Consider the following 21071-nt stretch of genomic DNA (forward strand, 5'->3'; position numbering starts at 1 on the left):
CTCTGGTGTCTGTTTTTCTCTTTTCCATCCAAGTCACGCTATCAATTCATTTGTCTAAGCCCACAAAAAAGAAAGTCATAGCCCTCACCACCCATCACCACATCTGTAACTCTCCAATATTTGGGCCACTCCTATAGCTATGTATATAATATAATACACAAATGAATAAAAGTACACGTTAAACAAATCAGTAAAACCAAAGAGACGACAACGTGTTCTGTTAAGTGCGTCTAAACATAGTTGTAGCTTTCATGCCAATTATTTTTTTAAAGGCTCAGTGTGAACGCTAAATGGTGCACTTACATTATTATGATTATGAGACAAAGGAAGGTAGTGAAAAATCATTATTGCTTAATTGGCTCGTTATAATAATTACTTTAGTGTTTATGGTTTATAGCTGAACGTTTTTGTAGTGTTAAATGGCTACTTTCCATAATCCATCATAACATGATTTAAAGTAGTGCTTCATGACATTGTTTTTGTGGTCAAAATATAGCTTATTTTCAGTAAGTATACCTCCAGTGAGACTAATTGCATATATCCACCTATCAAAACATTAAAGTCCATAGGTAGAGTTATGTGGAATAAAGTGGAATGACAGGAAAGAAGTATTGAATGCGCCCCCTGAAATTTCTTGAATACTTTGTGGAAAAGCTTTTATTTGTAAAGACCGCTTCACAACATTTCCTGTATGATGAAACTAATCAGTTGCCGTATTGAAATGTGATTTTGGCTCTTTAAAAAAAAAAAAAATACAGATAGTCCTTAAATCTTGAAGATTCTAGGGGTCCCCCTTGTAAATCCTTATCTTTAGTAAACCTCCAGAACTGTTCAATTGGATTTAAGTCAGGGCCTTCATTTCCTTTCTCTGAAACCAATTAAGAGTTGAATTTGCTGTGTTCTTTATATCGTCGTCCTGCTGGAAGGTCTAGCCCTGTTTCATCCTCATCATCCCTGTGAATGGCAAGATTCTCCCGGAAAGCCCAATACCATGATTCCTCCACCTCTAAACCTCACCGTTGATATTCAGGGTGATGTACAGTGCAGTTTCTCCTCCAAACATGGTGTGTGTAGTATGACATCCATTGCTTTTGTCTGACCAGACTTCAGTCTCTCAGTTCATAGGCTTGCCTTGTCCAAATGTTCTGTAGCAAACTTTAAACGAGCTTTGACATGTTTTCCTTCAGTAATGGAGTTGTGCGGGGTGACGAGCGTGCAGAAAGGTCATGACAGTGGCGTGTAGTATCACCTATGATTTACTCTGTAACAATAGTACCAGCTGTCTCCAAGTCTTTCTGGAGCCTTCTCAGAGTGGTCCTGGTGTCTTAGGCTACTCTCTTGAATTTCCCCTTGGGGATCAATAAAGTATCTATCTATCTATCTATCTATCTACTCTTCTGACTATCCTTCTGACTTCCTGGTCAGAAGTCTTGTGAGGAGATCCTGTGCATGGCCGGTTGATGATGCAGTGATTTCACTTACAGATACAGATAATAATGGCCCCAATGCTGTTTACTGGTTGATTCAGAAGGTTTTTTAATGTATCTGTGACCAGTTCCACTCATATATTTTGCAACAATACTGTTGTAAAGGTCTTGGGAGAGCTCTTTGCTTTTATCCATTATGAAAGTGTTTCTTGTGTGACACCATGGTAACAAATATTTTCTAACCTGGCTTATATTAATTTGCATAGACAGGAGGGATGATTACTCTCCTTAAAGATTCCAACTCGTGCCTCGCCTTGGTGTACTGCCTTTTCTTTCAATACTTTTTTCCTGTCATTCCACTTTATTACACATAACTCTACGTATGGACTTTAATGTTTGGATTGTTGTATATGTGTAGATTACCTGAGTTAATACTAAGGTCTGGTGAAAAATTCATGCAAATTGCCCCACTGGAAGTATACTTACTGAAATATAATGTTGATATGTTCAATACTCCCCCTGTAAGTGTTTATGTCTGTATGTTATGTGCCCGTGCATGTGGACATTGCACAGCCCATCATGTGATAATTGTTAGGTGGGTGTGACAGTATAGTGGAAAAAGATTGTCGTCACTCCAAGTCATTATTTTCCATAATTAGGAAAACTGAATACATCCAACTCAACTATTTATTTCCATCAACCACCAACACATTGTTCATGATCTGTGTTTTATCCCCCAAAAATAATTTCAAATAATTCTGAATGCACTCTCTGTGACATCAAATACACATCCAACTTAACTTACACATCTAAACACATCTACCAGCTATCAGCATAAAAGCCTTACAGGAGCTCCAGGAAGTGCATGCGGCGAGAGGTCAGAAGCTGACAGACCCATCTGTGGACAGAACTAAGGCGCCGCTGTCCGACATGCTACTCATATCTCACAAATAAACTGCATACTCAGTCATTTAACAAATAAGATAGCTGGATTACTGGATTGCCAAACGGACTTGTATGTACTACCATGTATTTCTTAAATAATTAACAGATCTGCATTGCCCCTTTGAGATTTACCGAGATGAAAATGAACATATCAGAGATGGATCAATTACCTCACCTCCAACCCAAGCCACAGCTTGCCTTACTATAGAAACGGTTCCTAAGCAACCTCAAGGAGTGGGCTCATATTTAAGGGTCTGGCAGTCATATGTAAGTCACCTTCACCTAGTTGCCTGTTTTACCTCTATCACTGTCAGCACTAAGGATGCATGCACGGGCATTGCTGTGGTAAGTTGTCTCGTTATAATTTTTTGCACAGGTTCATCATTGATTCCATGTCAGACACGGAAATGATACATTAACATTTGTGTATTGTTAGTTTTAATCTGTGTTGACCTAAACACAAGTTTACTGGGAGGATTCATTTCAGATACAAAGCTTTGCCTGTAGTTAAGATGCATACTTTTGGAGGTAATGATCCTTCTGTGTAATTATTCACTAACAGCCTACATTCTGTTTAAGATGAATACTACACATTTCAAACTCTAAACAAACACTCAAATTTCACAGGGATTAATTTCTGCCTGTGATTGGTCTATGACTTAGCTTCCACCTCTGATATATATGCCCTCTCAAGTGACTCTTTATTCATGACTATTGACTATTTTTATTCAGAGTTGTGAATGCCCTGACACACACAAGCTGGTGTATCACAGTGACTGCAGAACACCACCATGGGATCAGCTTCCTCATCGTATCATCCACGAGCTCTCTACCTCGACGTGGACGGCAAAATGCAGAAGGCAAGTCCAGCTGCACAAATGACGAGGAGCTTAGTCCTACTTACTCAAGCATGACACATTCTCTTCATTATTTTTATTATGGTTAATCACTTGCACATGGCATGCATACAACATACTCACAACCTGGAACTTCCCTTCAAAGTACCTCATAAGAATCTTAGTAAAACAGACCAAAAATAAGAACTCTGTCATTTGTCTCATTTTATTTCTGTACCTGTTTCTTCTGTAGATGTGAGTTTGTGATATTACCGTTCCTTGTACTTTTAGGTGATTTTTAGTCAACGCTGCAGCCCTTATGACATCAGAGAACTTCTTTGTTCTTCATCAAACATAGCAAGGTAACTGCACTCTCCCTAGACAGTAGACACTTACCAACTTGTTTGGTTTGAATATGCTTCAAGCCTTCAAATAACTGATTATTGTTGTAAATATTATTTGTAAACAATAATTAATGTCTAAAGTATATTTAGCCAGCGACAAACAGATCTAGGTAAGTGCCCCCTATAGGCTGAGATGGGAAATAATGCAACAATGATTTAGTGAGAAATCATGAATGCTCACAGACAATACTGTAAAACAGTTGAGAATGGAATACCAACTGCAGAATTATATCAACTATTTTTTCATCCTTCCAGAAACACTACAATATAACACCCATTAACTATAAACATACTCAAATGGTATACAGTAGCTTATTGTTTAAGAACAGTATTTATCACTCCAATAATAGACTGCCTCGTTTTTTAAAATTCTAACGGTCGCTTCTTTTACATCCATGCAGGAACACAGCCATATCCCTAGTTGATCCAGACGGAGCCATGGTTTCTATCTATCCCACCATGCCAACCAACTCTCCCAAGTGAGCAGCTACATTTCTCTTTCTTTTTCACGTATTTTCCACATGGTGCACTCAAAAATCCTTGATCCTCTCTGATTAAATTTCACCAACTCAAGATTCTGATACCATCTTGGCAACATTCTGGACACTGTCCCCTAGCAAATCTTGGATGTTGCTAGGATGGTATCAGAATCATAAGTTGGAAAAATTGCACCAGGTTTTCAAAGGTTTTCACAGATCACATCACATATGAAAAGCTACATTCAACATCAGAGTTCTCTGCTCACAGTACACTATGAATGCTTCTCCTTCCTCAGTCGTTTATATAAAGTAGTGCCACAGGCCACAAGTCAAGTCGGAGGTAAGATTAAACTCTTTTTACTGTATTTACTGTGTTGACTGTATACACCCTTTATTTCAATATATGATTATTATGTCTACTGTATTTGTATTTCTACATTTCATTCAACATGTTAACCATTCATTCAACTTGACCAATCTCTTGTTCTTCTCTCCAGAGAAAGAAGATATGTTCCAGAACGTCTTGGCTCAGGTGGCAGAGCAATTCAGCAGGTAAAAAAATCAAAGTTTTCCAAAGAATCATTAACATAAAATGCTAAATGTATCCAAAAGATAACTGTATGCATCACTGCTGATAAATATTCTTATTGTTATGTTATTTTTCTTCCTTCCTTTGTGTGGGAATGTGTCAGGGCCTTCAGGATCAATGAACTAAAAGCTGAAGTGACAAACCGACTGGCCATGCTTGAGAAGAGAGTCGAGTGTGAGTCTCGTTCAGCTATGTGCCACCTGTGATAACTAGACCTAACTAGACCTAGAGCTAATAGTTCAGCTTTGAAAAGGTGCAACATTACTTTCTTACGCAGAGATATTATGGGCCATAACTTACAAAGCCAAGTGTAAAGTCAGTCTATGAGCAAAGTTCTGACCTACAGTACCTCTGTTTGTGTTGTTTGTCTTTCTCATTGTATTCAATTTGCAAAGCTATTAAGCCAGCTTTAGCTTGACTTAAGACACTTTTCCCAGCATTTAAGTTAGGCCCCACTATGCCTTGCCTGTCTCTTTCAGTGGAAGGCCTGAAGGTGCTTGAGATTGAGAAATGCAAGAATGACCTCAGAAGGCTACGGGATGAAATGACCTCCAGGGGAGGGGGAAGGTAAAATGTTGATGGGCAAAAACTAAATCCACAATTTTAACACACTTAATTGACAGGCATGATTTAATGCAAAGTTCTTATCCCTCAACATATATTTATAGTTGTGGTATTTTGGAGATACTTTTTGCAAATTAAAATTGCAGCATTTTAGCTTTCAATATGTATCAGGTAATTTTAATCTAATCTAAACCTTTTTTTTAATCTAATCTAAGGCAAATGGTGTAATGAAATGTTTGAGTATATTGTACACTTCTAAAACAAAGTTGTCCCTATCTGGACACAGAGATGTGTTTTTAAAAAATGCAACCCATTGTATTGTAACACAAGCTGTGTTGTCCCTATCTGGACTCAGAGATGAGCTAAAAGCAACGCAAGTTGTGTTGTTTTCAACACACTTTCTTTAAGAATGTACTTCATTAGTGTGCATATTTCTTACTGAACTCCATAAGCCCAAATATTTCACCATGTCACTGTGTGGCGTCTCCTTTCTTCTCTCAGAATGACCTGTGCCTGTAAATACAACTTCACAGATGACGGCAAAAAACTGTCCCCAAGGCGCGACGTTCCGAGCTATCCAAAGGTAAATGAAAGTGAGCCACGATGTGAAACCGTGAACAGTGAACCGAGATGTGAAATTTTGTAATTAAGAGACACGATCTCATGGTGTCATTTCCTTCTTTTGTTCGCAGTACACGCTATCTCAAGAGACTATTGAGGCTTTGAAGAAACCCACATTTGACGTCTGGCACTGGGAGCATAATGAGGTCTTTTACTCAGCATGAATTGTCTCTGTGTGTTTGCAAGAATTGTTCGGGTTTGGGACACATTATCTTTTTTATCAAAATCTTTCAATGTGCAGCCCACAGAGACAGCAAGAGACTGCAAATGTACTCCAGTAAATGTGCTGTTTTGTTCATTAATTATGTTTTTGTTTTGTTGTTGTTGTTGTTGTTGTTATGTGTAGATGCTAAGCTGTCTAGAGTACATGTACCATGACCTGGGACTGGTGAAAGAGTTTAACATGAATCCAATCACACTGAAACGATGGCTGGTAAAATATTCAGCTTTATTTCATTGAGAAAAATTAAATTTTACTGTTTTTTTTTTTTTTGTTGTTGTTGTTTTTTTTGTTTACTGTACCTCACTTTCATCATACAAAAATACAAGTGAACAGTTTCTGTGGATACATTGAACTTACTGTTAAAACAGTCACCCGACTGCTTGCTGTTAAACACAATCTTACTTTTATCTCTTCTCTGTTTACAGTTGAGTATTCAGGAACACTATCGTGAAAACCCCTTCCATAACTTCCGCCACTGTTTCTGCGTTAGCCAGATGATGTATGGAATGATTCATCTCACTAACCTGCTGGTGAGCCAATGTAAACATTACTATGCAGTCCTACACCTAATGATTTGACTGGCCTGTTTAATGTCTATAACCGTATTATTTGTTATTTAGGAAACACTCACAATGACAGACATGTGCATCCTTATGACAGCAGCAGTCTGCCATGATCTGGACCACCCAGGATATAATAACACGTATGTCACCAATACACCCTAACATCAGGGGCCATAATATGAGTTAATTTACTGTCTTATATAGTCTGTGTATATGTATTTAACATGTTCAACTTTAGACTTTGCCTGGCCCTTGGTCTTGGCTGTTGGCTTAGAGGCAAACAAGCTCTCTCGTTGCATATAGTGGAAGAATAATTATTAGTTCAATGCATTTATTTTGTGTAATGTTGTAAGGATGTTCACACCTGAATTCTTTCTTTAATCAGTTATCAGATTAATGCACACACTGAGCTGGCTGTGCGGTACAACGACATCTCCCCTCTGGAGAACCATCACTGCGCAGTGGCCTTCCAGATCCTCTCACTGCCCGAGTGCAACATATTCTCCAACACAGATCCAGAGGCTTTCAAGCAGATACGACAGGTCTGTGTCTACATACAGTATGAACTTATTCAACTGTTAACAGACACAATCTGTCAAGCGATCAACGGTGTCTTGCCAATTTTTTTACATTTTTCCAACATTTTATGCAATTATTCTAACCTAATCATACTGTGATCATTCATCGTTTTGCAGGCTATAATTACCCTCATATTGGCCACTGATATGGCCAGGCATGGGGAGATACTTGATTCGTTCAAAAAGAAAGTGGATAACTTTGATTTCACCAATGAGGAGCATGTGAAATGTGTATGTATTCACATATATGTACTGTTTACATGTTGATATTAACATTTTTTTACAGCCACTCCTTACAACAATTCCAACATAGATCATTTTGTGTTTTCTTCTGCAGTTAAAGATGGTTTTGATAAAGTGCTGTGATATCTCCAATGAAGTCAGGCCCACTGAAGTAGCTGAGCCATGGGTGGACTGTTTGCTTGAAGAATACTTTATGCAGGTAACTTCATGTATATCGTTCCTACAAAGGCTTGAGGTTACCTCTACATATGTAGGCTACATCTTTGATGAGTAGGTTCACTGGACTGAGCTGCAGGAAGCACAGATAGTGGATGTTCAGTCTTGTACTGTACGTTTTCTTCACCAGAGTGACAGAGAGAAATCTGAAGGCCTTCCAGTTGCTCCCTTCATGGATCGGGACAAGGTGACCAAACCCACCGCCCAGATTGGTTTCATCAAGTTTGTCTTGATACCCATGTTCGAGACAGTCATGAAGGTATGGAGGTCTGGTGTCTCAGATGTGGTGACTTTCTGGTGCTAGTGGGTGTTTTGTGGTCACGTATCTGCTTCCTCTCTTTGTCACAGCTCTTCCCTCAGATTGAGGAAATTATGGTGCAACCTTTACGGGACTCCCGTGACCATTATGAAGAACTGAAAACGATTGACGACGCCATGACTGAGGTGGCAACACATTTTTTCCAATGCTCTCAGCTGATTTCAGTGACAGGTTGCTCTGTTTATGGGCCTGTGAGAAATGAGAAGGTGGCTACATTTTCTGCTAGTGGTTTTTTCCTTTCTCGTTTCTCTACAGGCACAGAAGAAGAAGACAGACAGTATGCCCCTAGGAGGAAAGAAAAAATAAAAACGAAAACAACTATCTTCTACTTGTGTTTAAGTAAGTAGTGAGAAAATGTGTCCTGGCTGTATTGCAACCTCAGTAAACCCTTAAAATATACAACTGTACAACCTCAGTAACCTCACCCTTAAAAGCATTTTCACAGCAACTTCAGGTAAAACATAGATGCCGTCTCAACCCATAACATAGCACATATAATGAAAAAGATATTATTTGTGAGAGGAATGCCCCCTATTGAATGCAGTGGATTCTCTTTTCTAGTAAGTTGTTTATTCTTTAGTCTTTCTAACGTATTATAACTTCATAACATATATCTTTTTGAGCTATTTCATCTTCTGAGCGTCTTGTTTTCTGCCACTCTGAATCCACAATCTTTTGTCCTTGAGTCCGTCCTCTTCCCTGACCCTTGCACGCTAGATAAGATTCTCTTCAGGTCACATGCTCTTGTTTGGAACTGTTTAGGTCACATTCCTGTGGTTCCTCTCTCTCCCCAACCACAACATTATCATAGCTCGTGCTGGGCCTGTACTTTGCGTGGTTCTACCTTTGGCCAGCCACTGTGGCACCTAACGTTAACCTCCAACTGTTGGATTTTCTTGCTCTGTAGGGGCTGTGCTTCACTGAGGATCCAGACTACAGCCTTAACTGGCCTGTCCACGTCAGCTATAGGCACTGAGACCGATCTTGCAAAAAATGTGAACTGTTCACACAACCTTATTCTATTCAGTGGAGGCCTTCCAGTTGTCTACAGGATCCAATGTGGCAGTTTGACTTAGGTTTAATGCAGTAACTTTAAGGGGGTTCTCTAAAACTGTTATTTTACTTCATTGAATAGAGTATAGATGTTAGTATGTTTGACTGTGACTTTAGATTCTGTTTAGCTGTTTTTGTTTCTGCATACTCTTAATTTATACTTTCACAAACTGTTACCATGAACAACTACAGCTACACATACTCAGTGATACCAAACAAAATCCTTGTGATCCTTGTACAGTGTCAAATGTTTGATATATTCTATGTTGTTATCACAGTATGGTGTAGATGAAATACATACTTCTGCTAAGCACCATGGCATTCATGCCTGGGTGGCAATAAATGAATACATTTGTAATTCTGTATTAGGAGAACTCATTAAATAGCTGCTGACTGACTTCATTTGACACCTACTTTCTTAGGAAAGCATATTAGCAAACCTATTTCCTTTCTATAAACTATACAAGTGCTGATAACCGATTAAATGAAGGCCTCTGTGGTTGTGCATAATCTCATAGAGGACACAGTCAGATCGGAGCGTAGCCTAAACACGACTCCACAACTCCTCTCCACATCCTCTCCTGTCAGCACAGCTCAGTGTGTCCCTGAGACAAAATGTCAGAGGCACCTGCTCCGCCGTGTATGTGTGTGTGTGTGTGTGTGTGTGTGTGTGTGTGTGTGTGTGTGTGTGTGTGTGTGTGTGTGCTGGAAGTGTTCCTCTTGGCCACAGGTGAGAGCGACACCTCCACTTTAGAGAGCCTGCTATTGGCAGTGGATTTTAATCTCATCCTCCAAGGTCCCAAGGGGGGAGACCGAGCTCACAAAGCATCGACCCTATGGAGCACTTCATCTCTGTCACTGTGTTGTTGTGACATCTGTGCACTGATAGAGGAATGGTAACGCGTCTAAAAATCTGTTCTTTATCTTTCAAAAGAGGGACGTGTGGTCTCCGTGGTTCTCTGTGTTTTGATTGGCACCATTATTATAACTGCACATATTTTTATATTTCAGATTTAATGTGCTAGCAATTCATTGCATATACAGAAGATGAGAATTTCCATGCTACAAAAGACAGGGGTTACATGGGGAACAGTGTTCTGGTATTTAAGATCTACTTCTCAAGAATATGTAATTTACGTAAACAGACTTTTAATTTATTTCCTGAGTTTTGTAAATTATTTTCTCCAGGTGTTTTATAACATAACATGGGGGGGGGAGAAAATTGCCAGATCCATGCCTACTGTACTTTTTGTTGTTAACCTAAAATGTGTGTGTGCTGCTGTTCATTAATGCACAACACACACACACAGACACACACACACACACACACACACACACATTCTCTGCTGTTTCACCTCCACGAGGAGCACATTTTTCAGAACCTCCAGAGAGTCTGGGGTTTGAAATAGACACATGACACCAGCTCATATGTAAGGGTATCCTCAAGATCACCCACAGCAGCCCACTGGGGTCAGACACAAGTGGTTCAGTCGCAGCACCCTTCCCGACGCCCCCTCTCAAAGCCAAGAGGGGCCGAGTGCTGCCAAGTACACCACGGGCTTTATTTCGCATGCATGACTGGTTCAGTCGTTTTATTTTGAAGCCAAGATTACACTGTACAATTGCAGCAGCACTGAAAGTAGGGGCTGGTTTTGCAGTAAATAAAGACTACACTGCGTATGTCTCTGAATGTCTGAAACAATGTCTGAAAGACGGGTCCATATTTGCATGTCTGGATGTGTAAGATAACGGAGCAGTGATTTCCAGACCTTTTGCGTTTGCATGTGTTGCCTTACAAAAGGGGCTGGTTTGGGGTTGTCTGTCACTCCTGACCCCAGCCACTGTAAAGTAATGACAAAGAGTGACTGAGGGCAGGCAGGGGGCCCCTCTCTCCTCTCTTGCTCAAATGAAAGAGGCTTTCAGGATGCAGGGGCCATCCATAGCAATCCCCACGCAAACTCTCAATCATGACAACCTTGGCAGTGTTATGTCTGAATTCACTGTTTTTAGTGTAGTCTTTGTCAACATCTCCAGATAATCACAACATTTTTGGATGGGTTTTCATCAACATGAGAAGGCCGTATCTGTGACCAAACACAAATAAGCTACTGTATCACACAAGTTTGCACGCACGATCAAAAAGGTCATTTGAAATTCATGTGCATTTTTGTGTTCAGATGTATAATACCCCAAATGCTGATCTCATCTGTCAATGGAGTCATCATTCTGTTGGACATATACATCAGTGGGCATAGAAAACATTGATGTAAGGCAGCCCTCTAGCTGCGAAAAACAGAGAATCATTGCAAACCGTCTTTGATTTCACTTTCTCCTAGCCTTTGTTCTAAATGAAAGCAAAAGCCTTTACAGAAAACAAAATGTGGCTCTATGTATGATTTGTATTTCTATGTTGCCAAGAAAAGCATTTTGGTGACTATATCACAAGAAAGATGAAAAGCCACACAATTGCCCCACGCGGAGTGACCGCCAAACCAGATAGGACAAAATTACGCAGCTTTACATAAGCCAAAGATAGCTTTGGTAAAATTTACGCTAAAGTGATTCCTTTTTTGTAACTCCATCAAATAACAAATTCATTTACAATCTTAGATTCTAGCTCTCTCATCGGTGTTTTTCATGGGGAAATATTTCTCAGGGCGATGTTCCTTTAAGAAGTAGCCCCCCACTCAAGCACTTGAGTCTCGGCAGTCAGGAAAGTTGGTTTGAACTTCCGAGGAAGTAATGGGACTTCAAGAAGGGGACAATGGGGGGAAAGCTGACTTGATAAAACAAGTATCATATTGTTACATGCCGTCTCGTATCGCAACATTTGTAAACTTTTCTCGCGTCTTAGATTTTTGAACACTTGGATTTTCATTTTTGGATTAGGTCAGAACTCTAAACAACGGAGTGATATTCAACACTTAAACGACATGAACGGCTCGGGCAGACCTCTTTAAGATTTCCATTTTACCTTTGTGTTTTGCTATTAAAGAGAACACACGTTCCGGAGATATGTTTTGTAGCTGCGTTAAATGAGTTTGCTGGAATTCCCCAGAGGTTTTGGAATGTACGCACGACAGAATTTGTCAGCCCTACTTACGATTTTGTTCCTTATTTTTACGTTATTTTTAACGGTAGGTATTTGCACAGACCTTAAAGTATTAGTTCGTTTGAGTGATGGGCAAATTACAGAGGAAACTCTGGAGGCAGACAGTGAGAGGGATGTTATCACTGTGGAATTCAAGCAAGGAGATGGTACTCTTATAACAGTCTTGGCTGACTTTAAACGGGTGAGTGTTGATATCGTCTTCGTTTAATAATGGCCTACATTTTTTATTTTACCCAATACCTTGTGAATACTTCATAGTCCATCAGAGTTGTTGTTGCATTATTATAGTTAGCTTCCATTGAAGCGCAGTCACGATCTAGTATTTGACGTGAAATAGCACAATTAAACATGCAATTCATTGTCTTCATTATGAATCTAAGTTTGTGGACAGCTGCAATGGCTGATGGTTCTTTTATATTCAAGTTAAGTGTTTCTTTCGCGTTTTTAATAAACAAAATCAAATGCGTAATAGCGCTCATAATATCTCGTGAAAGACATTTTGAGACCACTTTAATAAGCAGCATCAAATGCAATGTCGACACAGAAATGACTCAGTTCTTAAAATGCCAACTCAGAAGTTACATAACTATTCATCTGCTAATACAACCAAGCTCAAAGTTATATGTGATATAGCCTAAAATCTATTAGTCTCCACTGAGAAGAAGAGTCTCTCTCTCATGCCAGGCCTACTGTAGATAGTATTGTTGCATGTAGATTGGAAATGTAGCCTACGACACTGAAACGCACTCTTCTGCCAGAGCTCATCAACTCAATTTAGAGGCCTGCCTCTTTCCATGTGCTTCCAATCACTGCTTTCCACTAATTATGTGGAAAAATAAATAAACGAGTAGCCTAGGTATATGGCCACCACCAAGTGGCAAGTAAGGCAGCATTCACTTGTGTGCAAGATTGCAAATGGCAGATTTATGAAGCCTTTTACTTGTTGAACAACTTGTAAACCTTTTTTCGTATGGCCTATCAACGTGGTTGCTGCATGCGCAGCATACTCACCTGAATATGAAACGGGGCAGATAAGTCCCCCTACATCCTTCCACTTTGAACCCTCCGACTCTTTGTATTATTTTTCACAACATTACCTGTCAGCAAGTGTGATTTACGATGCAACGTCGGGCGCTGTGAAACAGTAGGAGACTGGTGCCGCGCAGGTCAGGTTAGATTTGACCCCCTCCCCACCTCACATTCCCACACAAATATACACAAGCATTGCATTTCTCCCTTTCCCTCCCTGAGGTTACCCATGCCTGGACACTTACTCAGCGTCTCGGCTGTTATTAGGCCACCACGTCATAGGTCCATGTGTTTATTATGTTCATTCGTGTCTCACCCTTTCTATAATTTACATTTTGGAATATCTTCCAGTCTGGACAGACAGTGGATATGATCATTTCTTGATGCCTGCTGAGCTGGCTGTTACTAATGCCACAAATTCAACATGTTTATAATACTGATCATTAGGCGAATGGAATGAATAAGCTATTATTGGCCATTTAAAGAAGCTCTGTGTGAACATTTGAGCATTTGTTCCCTTTTCAGGGCACTTGGGCTTGCATGTGTGTGGTATGCGTGTGGGTCAGTGAGTTAGTCAGGGGATCAGCTGATTGATGCAGACGTTTGCTGGAGGCAGAGTGGTCAGACGGCAGGTTCACATTTCTGGGTCTTGTCCCGCGTCACCAACAACCCATTTTAGCTGAGTAGGTCAGATTGCACTTTTATTGCGAAACTTAAAGCTGTTTAATGCCTGCCATGTTATGACTGATTTTGAAGTTAAGCCTCTTTACAATAATCTACTCCATGAGCAGGTTTGTTAACTAAGTTTGGAGGGTATATATCCTAATTGCCAGGTGCCACAGACGACTGGTGTCTATTACTTTGCCAGCTGGAGAGTTATTTTAGATTATTTAGAATCCAAACTATCAACAAAACAGGAAAAAAAAAAAAAAACACACATTCTGAATAGGCGTAGTGAAATGGTTGGTATGTTTAGTTGGTATCCATGGAATAAATTGGATTACGTCCAACCAGTTGGTCATTATAAAATAATAGATCCTCTCAGGCCTTATTACTTCCTGACCGCATTGTAATGGTTTATTTGGTAACAATAACCTACTGTCGGTAGTTCAGCCATGATCTAGTGTTTAGTTTGTTCAGTGACTCACTCTGAGATTAAGGAAAGACTGCTGGCAAGGCCCTCGTTGCTTGTGAGCCCACTGCTGTCCCATCCTTCATTCCTGTCATCATTCTGTGCTCTTTCTAGCAGATGGAGCGTTGTGTGTTATTGTGAAGCCATTTTAAATGGTTGAATGCACAACAAAACGCCACAACAAGCGTCACCTTGTGGGTGTAATAAGCTAATTTAATGTTATCTGAGTAAACCCTGAGTAAACTCAACTCAAATAAAAATAAAATAGATAAATAAATTCTATAATTAAGTATTGCGATACTTTGAGCCACTGTATCGATATAAGTGTGTGCACAAAATATCGCGATACTTAACAGAATCATTCCCCCCCCCCCTCCACCACTACTCTTTCTACTGTAGCATGTGAAGATCTTCCGTGCCCTGGTCCTCGGGGAACCGGAGCGGGGCCAGACGCAGTACCAGGCCCTGTGCTTCATCACACACCTCGACCCTCGAGAGTTCATCCCCACCGAGTCCATGGCGCGGCTCCGCCAGGTGAGTGAGTCACCTCACCTGAGGAGTGAATGATTGCCCAGGACATGGGTGGAGCCTGGAGCGGGGAGCACTAGCCAGCGGCAAGCGGCAAGCTTCCTATTGTTCTCTATGGTTCGGCAGCGGAACGGTGACAACGCTGGCGTTGAGCAAACTGAGAGTTGAACCTGGTTCAACTTTGAAGCGCAACGCTCGGCTCGTCACAATCAGTTTTAGAATGTTTAGGTATTTTAACCAATCAGATTCGTCTAAGGATGTAGCAACAAAGATTGAACTTAGGAACGAGATAGAATGTTTAGATTTATTATTATGGTCTGGGCGTTGAGTTACGCTTGCCGCTGCCGCTTGCCGCTGCCGCTTGCCGCTTGCCGCTGGCTAATGTGATCCCCGCCTTATGGTCTGAGCGTTGCGTTACCCTTGCTCCTTGCCGCTTGCCAGTGTGATCCCCGCCTTAATCCCCACACCCTGATAGTCAACACTTGTAAAAAAAAAAATAAAAAATCCCCTCCGTTCTTTTCCTGTCTTCTAGAAAAACTCTCACGTGGTGCGGTCGGCGGACGAGAGCCGGGGCCTGGAGCAGCTCAGCATGGACGTGGCCGTCAACCTGACCCAGGCCTGGCAGCTGAGCGCCCACGTGCGCAACGTCTGTGGCGAGGCCCAGCAGGCCTACACCAGCCAGGCAGACGTGAGCCGCTGGACCGGCAGAGGTGGGTAGAGTGCCTACATCTGATAAAAGAAAGTAGATGTCCGCACACTGGAGACTCCAAAACCGACAAGGTTTATTTCAAATTGGTTTTAAATAAACCTTGTCGGTATTGGAGTCTCCAGTGTGCGGACATCTACTGTCTTTTATCACTGTTGCAATTATTGTATCCTGCACCTGGCCCCAGTGAGGTGGGATGTGCATGCACCTACTTAACCTAAACTAGTGCCTACATTTGCCTTGGGTAGAACATAAAGTCTTTCTAGGACTTTCCAGACGATGTGCTTGATTGACACGTGCACAGTGTGGGTGTAGTAGTAGTAGTAGTGGTGGTGGTTGTTGTTGCTGTGCAGCAAGTTTGGCCTTTAGATATCAATCTCTCCCTCTCAAGTAGTGACCATGATTTGGCTCAGGAAGGATATCTGAGCACAATAGCCAACCAAGCCACACCCTTCCCTCCTATGCTTCTGAAGCAACAGCTTGATTGGCTGGAATATTATATGGCTCAGTCTGACATCTTGATTGGCTGGAATATTATATGTCTCAGTCTGACATCTTGATTGGCTGGAATACTGTATGGCTCAGTCTGACATCTCGATTGGCTGGAATACTATATGGCTCAGTCTGACATCTCGATTGGCTGGAATACTATATGGCTCAGTCTGACATCTTGATTGGCTGGAATACTGAATACTGAGTCAAGATTTTGTATGAATACCATATTGTTTTGATAAGTGCACACATTTAATTTAATTTCTCAATCTCACCCCATCTCTCTCTCCCACTCACTCACTACCTGTCTCTTCGCTGTCCTGTCCTATAAAGGCAAAAAAGCCCCAATACATAGACCACGCCTTTAAGCAAGTGTGTGATTCTCTGTTTCCCTGCAGGACTGGAGAGATCCATGTTTGAGGCCCAGCCCTCCGACCCGGACGTGCCCACTCTGCCCGCCTGCTCGGCGGCCACGGGCCTGTGGGAGGCCTGCCTGTGCTCGTACGGCCTGAGTCTGGAGTGGTACCCCTGCCTGCTCAAGTACTGCCGCGGCCGAGGCCCCAGCCCCTACAAGTGCGGCATCCGGAGCTGCAGCAAGACCTTCCGCTTCAGCTTCCATACGCCACACAGACAGCTCTGTCTCTGGGACGAGGAGGCGTAGGAAGCGGTGCCCCGTGCCCAGCCGTGTGCCCGTATGTTCACATGCCAAGTGTGCCAAGCTTGAGATGTTCTCCTCCTCACAAGCAGTCGAGATGTATCTTTTTATCTTTTTTCCTCTGCATCTCTGAACGTCAAAAAAGATGTGTGCCTTTCTGTGACACTGTGTGTGCGTGACGCTGTGTGTGCGTGACGCTGTGTGTGTGACGCTGTGCCCCAGGGCCAGAGTACGTGGAAGACGGTTTCACAAGGAGCCGTCACACTCACCGTGTTAAGGGATAATTAGTATGTTGTGCAGTGGTGCAATGATCTGGTGACACACAGTGGCCCCAACGTCACATGCTGGACGCCTTGATCCCAGAGGAGAAGAGTCTTATCTCTTAGTTTGACTTCCTTACATATGCAGTTTTCTTTTGCTATTATTATTATTATTATTGTTATTATTATTGTATTATTTATGAACAACAGTAGCTGGTTAGATATCCGTGAAGCTAGAAATATCTTTATAGCACTAAAAGACAAGTTTGGATTAGATTATCTGACTGGAAACTTGGTAGATCACAACTTGGTAGTAGCACTCACTCACAGTACATAAACCTGTACCTCATGCAAATGTCTTTCTTCATTGCTCAGTTTCAAATGATCATAATTGACATCAGGTTCAGTCACCACTCCACCACACGTTGCCCTGCCTTAAAATGAATGCTGGGCCACTATGGCATGTTGGCTTTAAGCCACACAGTATATTAAACGTATTCTCAGTGCCTTTCCACCAGGTGCCAAGTTCCCCCTTACTTGTTTTTTACAGAGGTGCCTGAGCTGTTTCACCTCCAGCTGGTCTTGTTATGCTTGGCAGTGAGGCATTAGGAGTTCGATGTGTTAATAAAATGTTAATTAAGTGTTATATTGATGTTGATCAAATGTTGTCCTTGCTTGGTAAAGGTTATTATTGACGGAGATTATTCATGCCAGTTGAAAATGCTATATGCTCCCGACTTGGGTATTAGACCTAGGCGTCTATGTTCAGGAAACCGTCCCTCAAAGGGTGTCTGTTTTTGCACCATATCCTTTGATTTAAAGGTGTTTTATTTTTCATTATGTAGAAATGTTGCACGCATGTATTGACACTCACAGACCGAATTTCACTGTTGGATGGTAATGGGACTTGTAAGAGGTCCAGGGTTTTCTCTACATTATGTGTATGCCCTACCGTCATCACTACGGGTGACCATATGCACCATTAATGACATGAAAGTGATGCTAATATTACTGTGAACTGACACAAGCCAAATATGGTCCAAGTTGCAACATACGTGTATGTAGAATATTGAGATATAAATCTTTAACTATTTTTGTACAACTAAATCTGAGGGTATTACCTGCATTTGTGATGGTTAAATAAAATGCTGTTCTTACAAAGATTGGTCTGGCTCATTTGACAAATTGCTGTATTACACCAAGTAGGCGTACTTGTCGCCCACACAAGTGATGTCTCAACACACTATGCTACTCCCATATGTCTGTAGTGAGGCCAGAGGCAGTTGTTTGTGTTTCTGATTCATAGCTGAACACTGCCCTCTGGTGGTTCAATGTTGTAATTTGTATTTAAGACCATGTAATGGACAATGCAATTGCAGCAACAATCAGCATCGATTGCCCATTTTGTAGGTTTTTGTAGGCAGTGAGCCTTGGGCTCCTTGAAAGATTAATTTCAATGGGAAATGTCCATGTGAAACGGATAAACACTCCTGTTTCCACTAGCTGCTCAGGGTGTGCCTGTGTACTGTAGGCTAGTTCTGTGGTCTAGAACGGAACCCTCCACGAAAAGGTGAGAAAAGCTCTCACAGCTAATCACCAGCCATACAAGAGACAACTTGACATGCTTGCCAACTGTGTTGCTGTTCCTGCTGGGTTTGCTGCATGCCTTTTTGATCTAGCTATATCTCGCCTATAGTTTTAGATCATAACTCTTTATTTTTGCTGGTTGTATTGGCACACTTGTGTGTTTCTTTGACTACCAAAAATATTATATGGCTTTCATAGGTTTTTATTCCTTATAAATGTATACAAACACTATAGATCTCTATCGAACAGACTCCACCTGTGTACATGGTTTCTAACTGTCTTTTTACAACTCTTGTGATGTTTTTTATCATCTTGTATTTTTAAGCCTTTTAACCTATTCTTATTTCTTCTTATTCGGTTTTCTTTTTCTTTTTTCTTTTGTCCACCATGCTCTTACTCAATACTGTTTCCTATTCTCTGTTGGTGTAAAGCACATTGAATTGCCTTTGTGTATCAAATGCCTTATATAAATAAACTTGCCTTGCCTATCTGTAACAAGGATAAAAACACACACTTCTATTCACTCCAGTGAACACAAGAGCTAGCCTACTGTATCTCAGTGATATGGGCAGAATCATGGTATTCATGCTATCTTAAATAAATCATAGTGCTAGTCCCAAAAGCACTAAGCTATAGCCACATGGCAAATACCCAGCTCAGAGACCAGCTAGCATGTCGACTTACTATGTAAACGGCATGCATAAACACATAAGAACAAAAGTGGTTCTTACATTGTAAGTGGAGCTGTTATTTTCTTTCTTACTTTCTCTTCTCTGTTTTTCATCATTAATTAATTTAGCACTACTGTCAGGTGATAAGACCTGTACTATGGCCTGCACACCAATGCAGAGCCATTATGTTGCATCAGCAGAACAGCCATTTGCCGTTATTTCACATAAATTAAATTGCATAACAATGTAGCCTATTCAAATGATTAACTACAGTCGTCTAAAATTGATGGTGTGCTCCATCAAAATGAACTGCTACTTCTCTGCTGAATTATTTTACTCTCAAATGTACATACCGTACGCAAAAAAACACCCTATTCAGCTGTCTAGAAAAGTAAAGTAAAGAATAAAATCTATACTGTTTGGTGATTTAGTGTTATTCCAAGAGAGACATGCATCAAGGTTTATGAATAACAAGCAGCAGGATCTCCCAGTATCTCCCATTTGTGCTTTCCAATCATCAAAACACTGAAGGTGTATGTGCTGTCAAACTAGGATGATACTGAGATGTGGAGGCTTCCACTACTGAGGGTGGTGTCATGATATGAAGCATCCTGACACGCAGTGGGTAGAGGTGTGCAGATAGGAGTGTTGAGAAAGTGGCTGTAGCTCTCTTAAATTGAGTCCAAAAAGCAGAGGTAATGTCCACCAATCTGATCAATTTCATAGCCAACCATTGATATATTGCATAACAATGAAGGACCCCTTTTGGAGATGAATAACCCACATCCTCGGGTGAGCTGTTTATGGGCCTGTGTCTGAACAATTATATCGAAGTCACCAAAAAACAATGACCCAGATAGGAAGACAGCAAAGACTTCAACTGATACTGGAAGTAAGTAAGGAAAACCACATACAATGTTATTCCACAATGTCCCTGAGCATTGTTTTAATTTTGGGTAATGATATAAGGAATTTATTTTAAGCACAGGTAATGGCCAACAACCAGGTTTTATAGCCCACCATTCATATTTGAATTATTGCTACAGTCTTGACCACAACTCTCTGGCAGAAGAGACATTGTGTCTCAATTGGACCTTCCTGGTAAAATAAAGGTTAAATAAAACAATTTACATGACAAAGATCACTTTTGGAGATTAGTAGAGTAGCCCACATCCTCTGGTGTGCTGTCTGTGGGCCTATTTCTGCAAAAGAATACTCAAGTCACCAGAAAACAACAACAGGCTGCTACATTAAGCCTAGTATCCGTCAGATAGGAAGACAGAAAAGACTCCAACAGATCCCAGAGGTAGCCTAAAGAAAATCATGTAGAGGCTACAATGCTATACTGACAGCGCCCCTGAACATTGCATTGGTTTTGAATAATAATTAAGGAATGATGTTATATTGTCATCTGTTTATTCTTGTTATGTGTATTTTATGATGTACTGCAAAGCACTTTGTGATTTTATCTGTGAAAAGCACTATACAAATAAAATGCTTACTTACTTACAAATACTTAAAAATACTATCACTACTACTACCACTATTTTACTGCTTTGTGAGTGTTAGGACATGCAGTAATCTATAGTAATCTAGGCCTAGTGTGCTTAACTGTACAAGTTATTATGAAAAGCACATAGTTTTCAATAATGTTTAAAAAAAAAAAAAATCTGCTAAGATAAAGCGCACAGTTTTTCTTAATTGCTATTTTAGGAGAAACTGTGCACTTCAGGTTAAATTTGCAACATAATGTGGCGGTAAACAACCCTAGCAAATGAGAGCTGCATCTGTACACAATAATCTCTCCGATAATGCAAATACAAGCCATGTGAGCCAACC

The 21071-nt window shown here is 40.8% G+C and overlaps 2 protein-coding genes across 2 annotated transcripts; both read left to right on the forward strand.

Annotated features, from left to right (window-relative positions):
* Positions 1-3163: 3163 nt before the first annotated feature.
* Positions 3164-8313, forward strand: pde9ab (phosphodiesterase 9ab). Its single transcript, XM_062535824.1, has 18 exons — positions 3164-3232; positions 3500-3570; positions 4014-4091; positions 4388-4431; positions 4589-4643; positions 4784-4854; positions 5160-5247; positions 5746-5827; positions 5937-6011; positions 6212-6298; positions 6514-6618; positions 6709-6791; positions 7037-7193; positions 7347-7460; positions 7567-7671; positions 7819-7947; positions 8037-8135; positions 8269-8313. Exons 1-18 carry the CDS (start codon positions 3164-3166, stop codon positions 8311-8313), a joined length of 1557 nt encoding a protein of 518 aa, XP_062391808.1.
* A 3465-nt stretch (positions 8314-11778) lies between these two features.
* oafb (OAF homolog b (Drosophila)) lies at positions 11779-18141 on the forward strand. The gene is made up of 4 exons (XM_062536122.1): positions 11779-12353; positions 14733-14867; positions 15394-15571; positions 16458-18141. The coding sequence occupies exons 1-4, from the start codon at positions 12096-12098 to the stop codon at positions 16718-16720; spliced, it is 834 nt and encodes a 277-aa protein (XP_062392106.1). The 5' UTR covers positions 11779-12095; the 3' UTR covers positions 16721-18141.
* Positions 18142-21071: the final 2930 nt, after the last annotated feature.

Source organism: Sardina pilchardus, chromosome 5, assembly GCF_963854185.1.
Source record: "Sardina pilchardus chromosome 5, fSarPil1.1, whole genome shotgun sequence".
Lineage (NCBI taxonomy): Eukaryota > Metazoa > Chordata > Actinopteri > Clupeiformes > Clupeidae > Sardina > Sardina pilchardus.

Excerpts from the sequence above, each read along its gene's own strand:
- pde9ab (XM_062535824.1), top strand. The coding sequence starts at position 3,164 with ATGGGATCAGCTTCCTCATCGTATCATCCACGAGCTCTCTACCTCGAC. Across the intron at positions 4,092-4,387 it reads ATGCCAACCAACTCTCCCAA|TCGTTTATATAAAGTAGTGC; the intron begins GTGAGCAGCTAC and ends CTCCTTCCTCAG. Across the intron at positions 6,012-6,211 it reads GGCACTGGGAGCATAATGAG|ATGCTAAGCTGTCTAGAGTA; the intron begins GTCTTTTACTCA and ends TGTTATGTGTAG.
- oafb (XM_062536122.1), top strand. The coding sequence starts at position 12,096 with ATGAGTTTGCTGGAATTCCCCAGAGGTTTTGGAATGTACGCACGACAG. Across the intron at positions 14,868-15,393 it reads CCATGGCGCGGCTCCGCCAG|AAAAACTCTCACGTGGTGCG; the intron begins GTGAGTGAGTCA and ends CCTGTCTTCTAG. Across the intron at positions 15,572-16,457 it reads GAGCCGCTGGACCGGCAGAG|GACTGGAGAGATCCATGTTT; the intron begins GTGGGTAGAGTG and ends GTTTCCCTGCAG.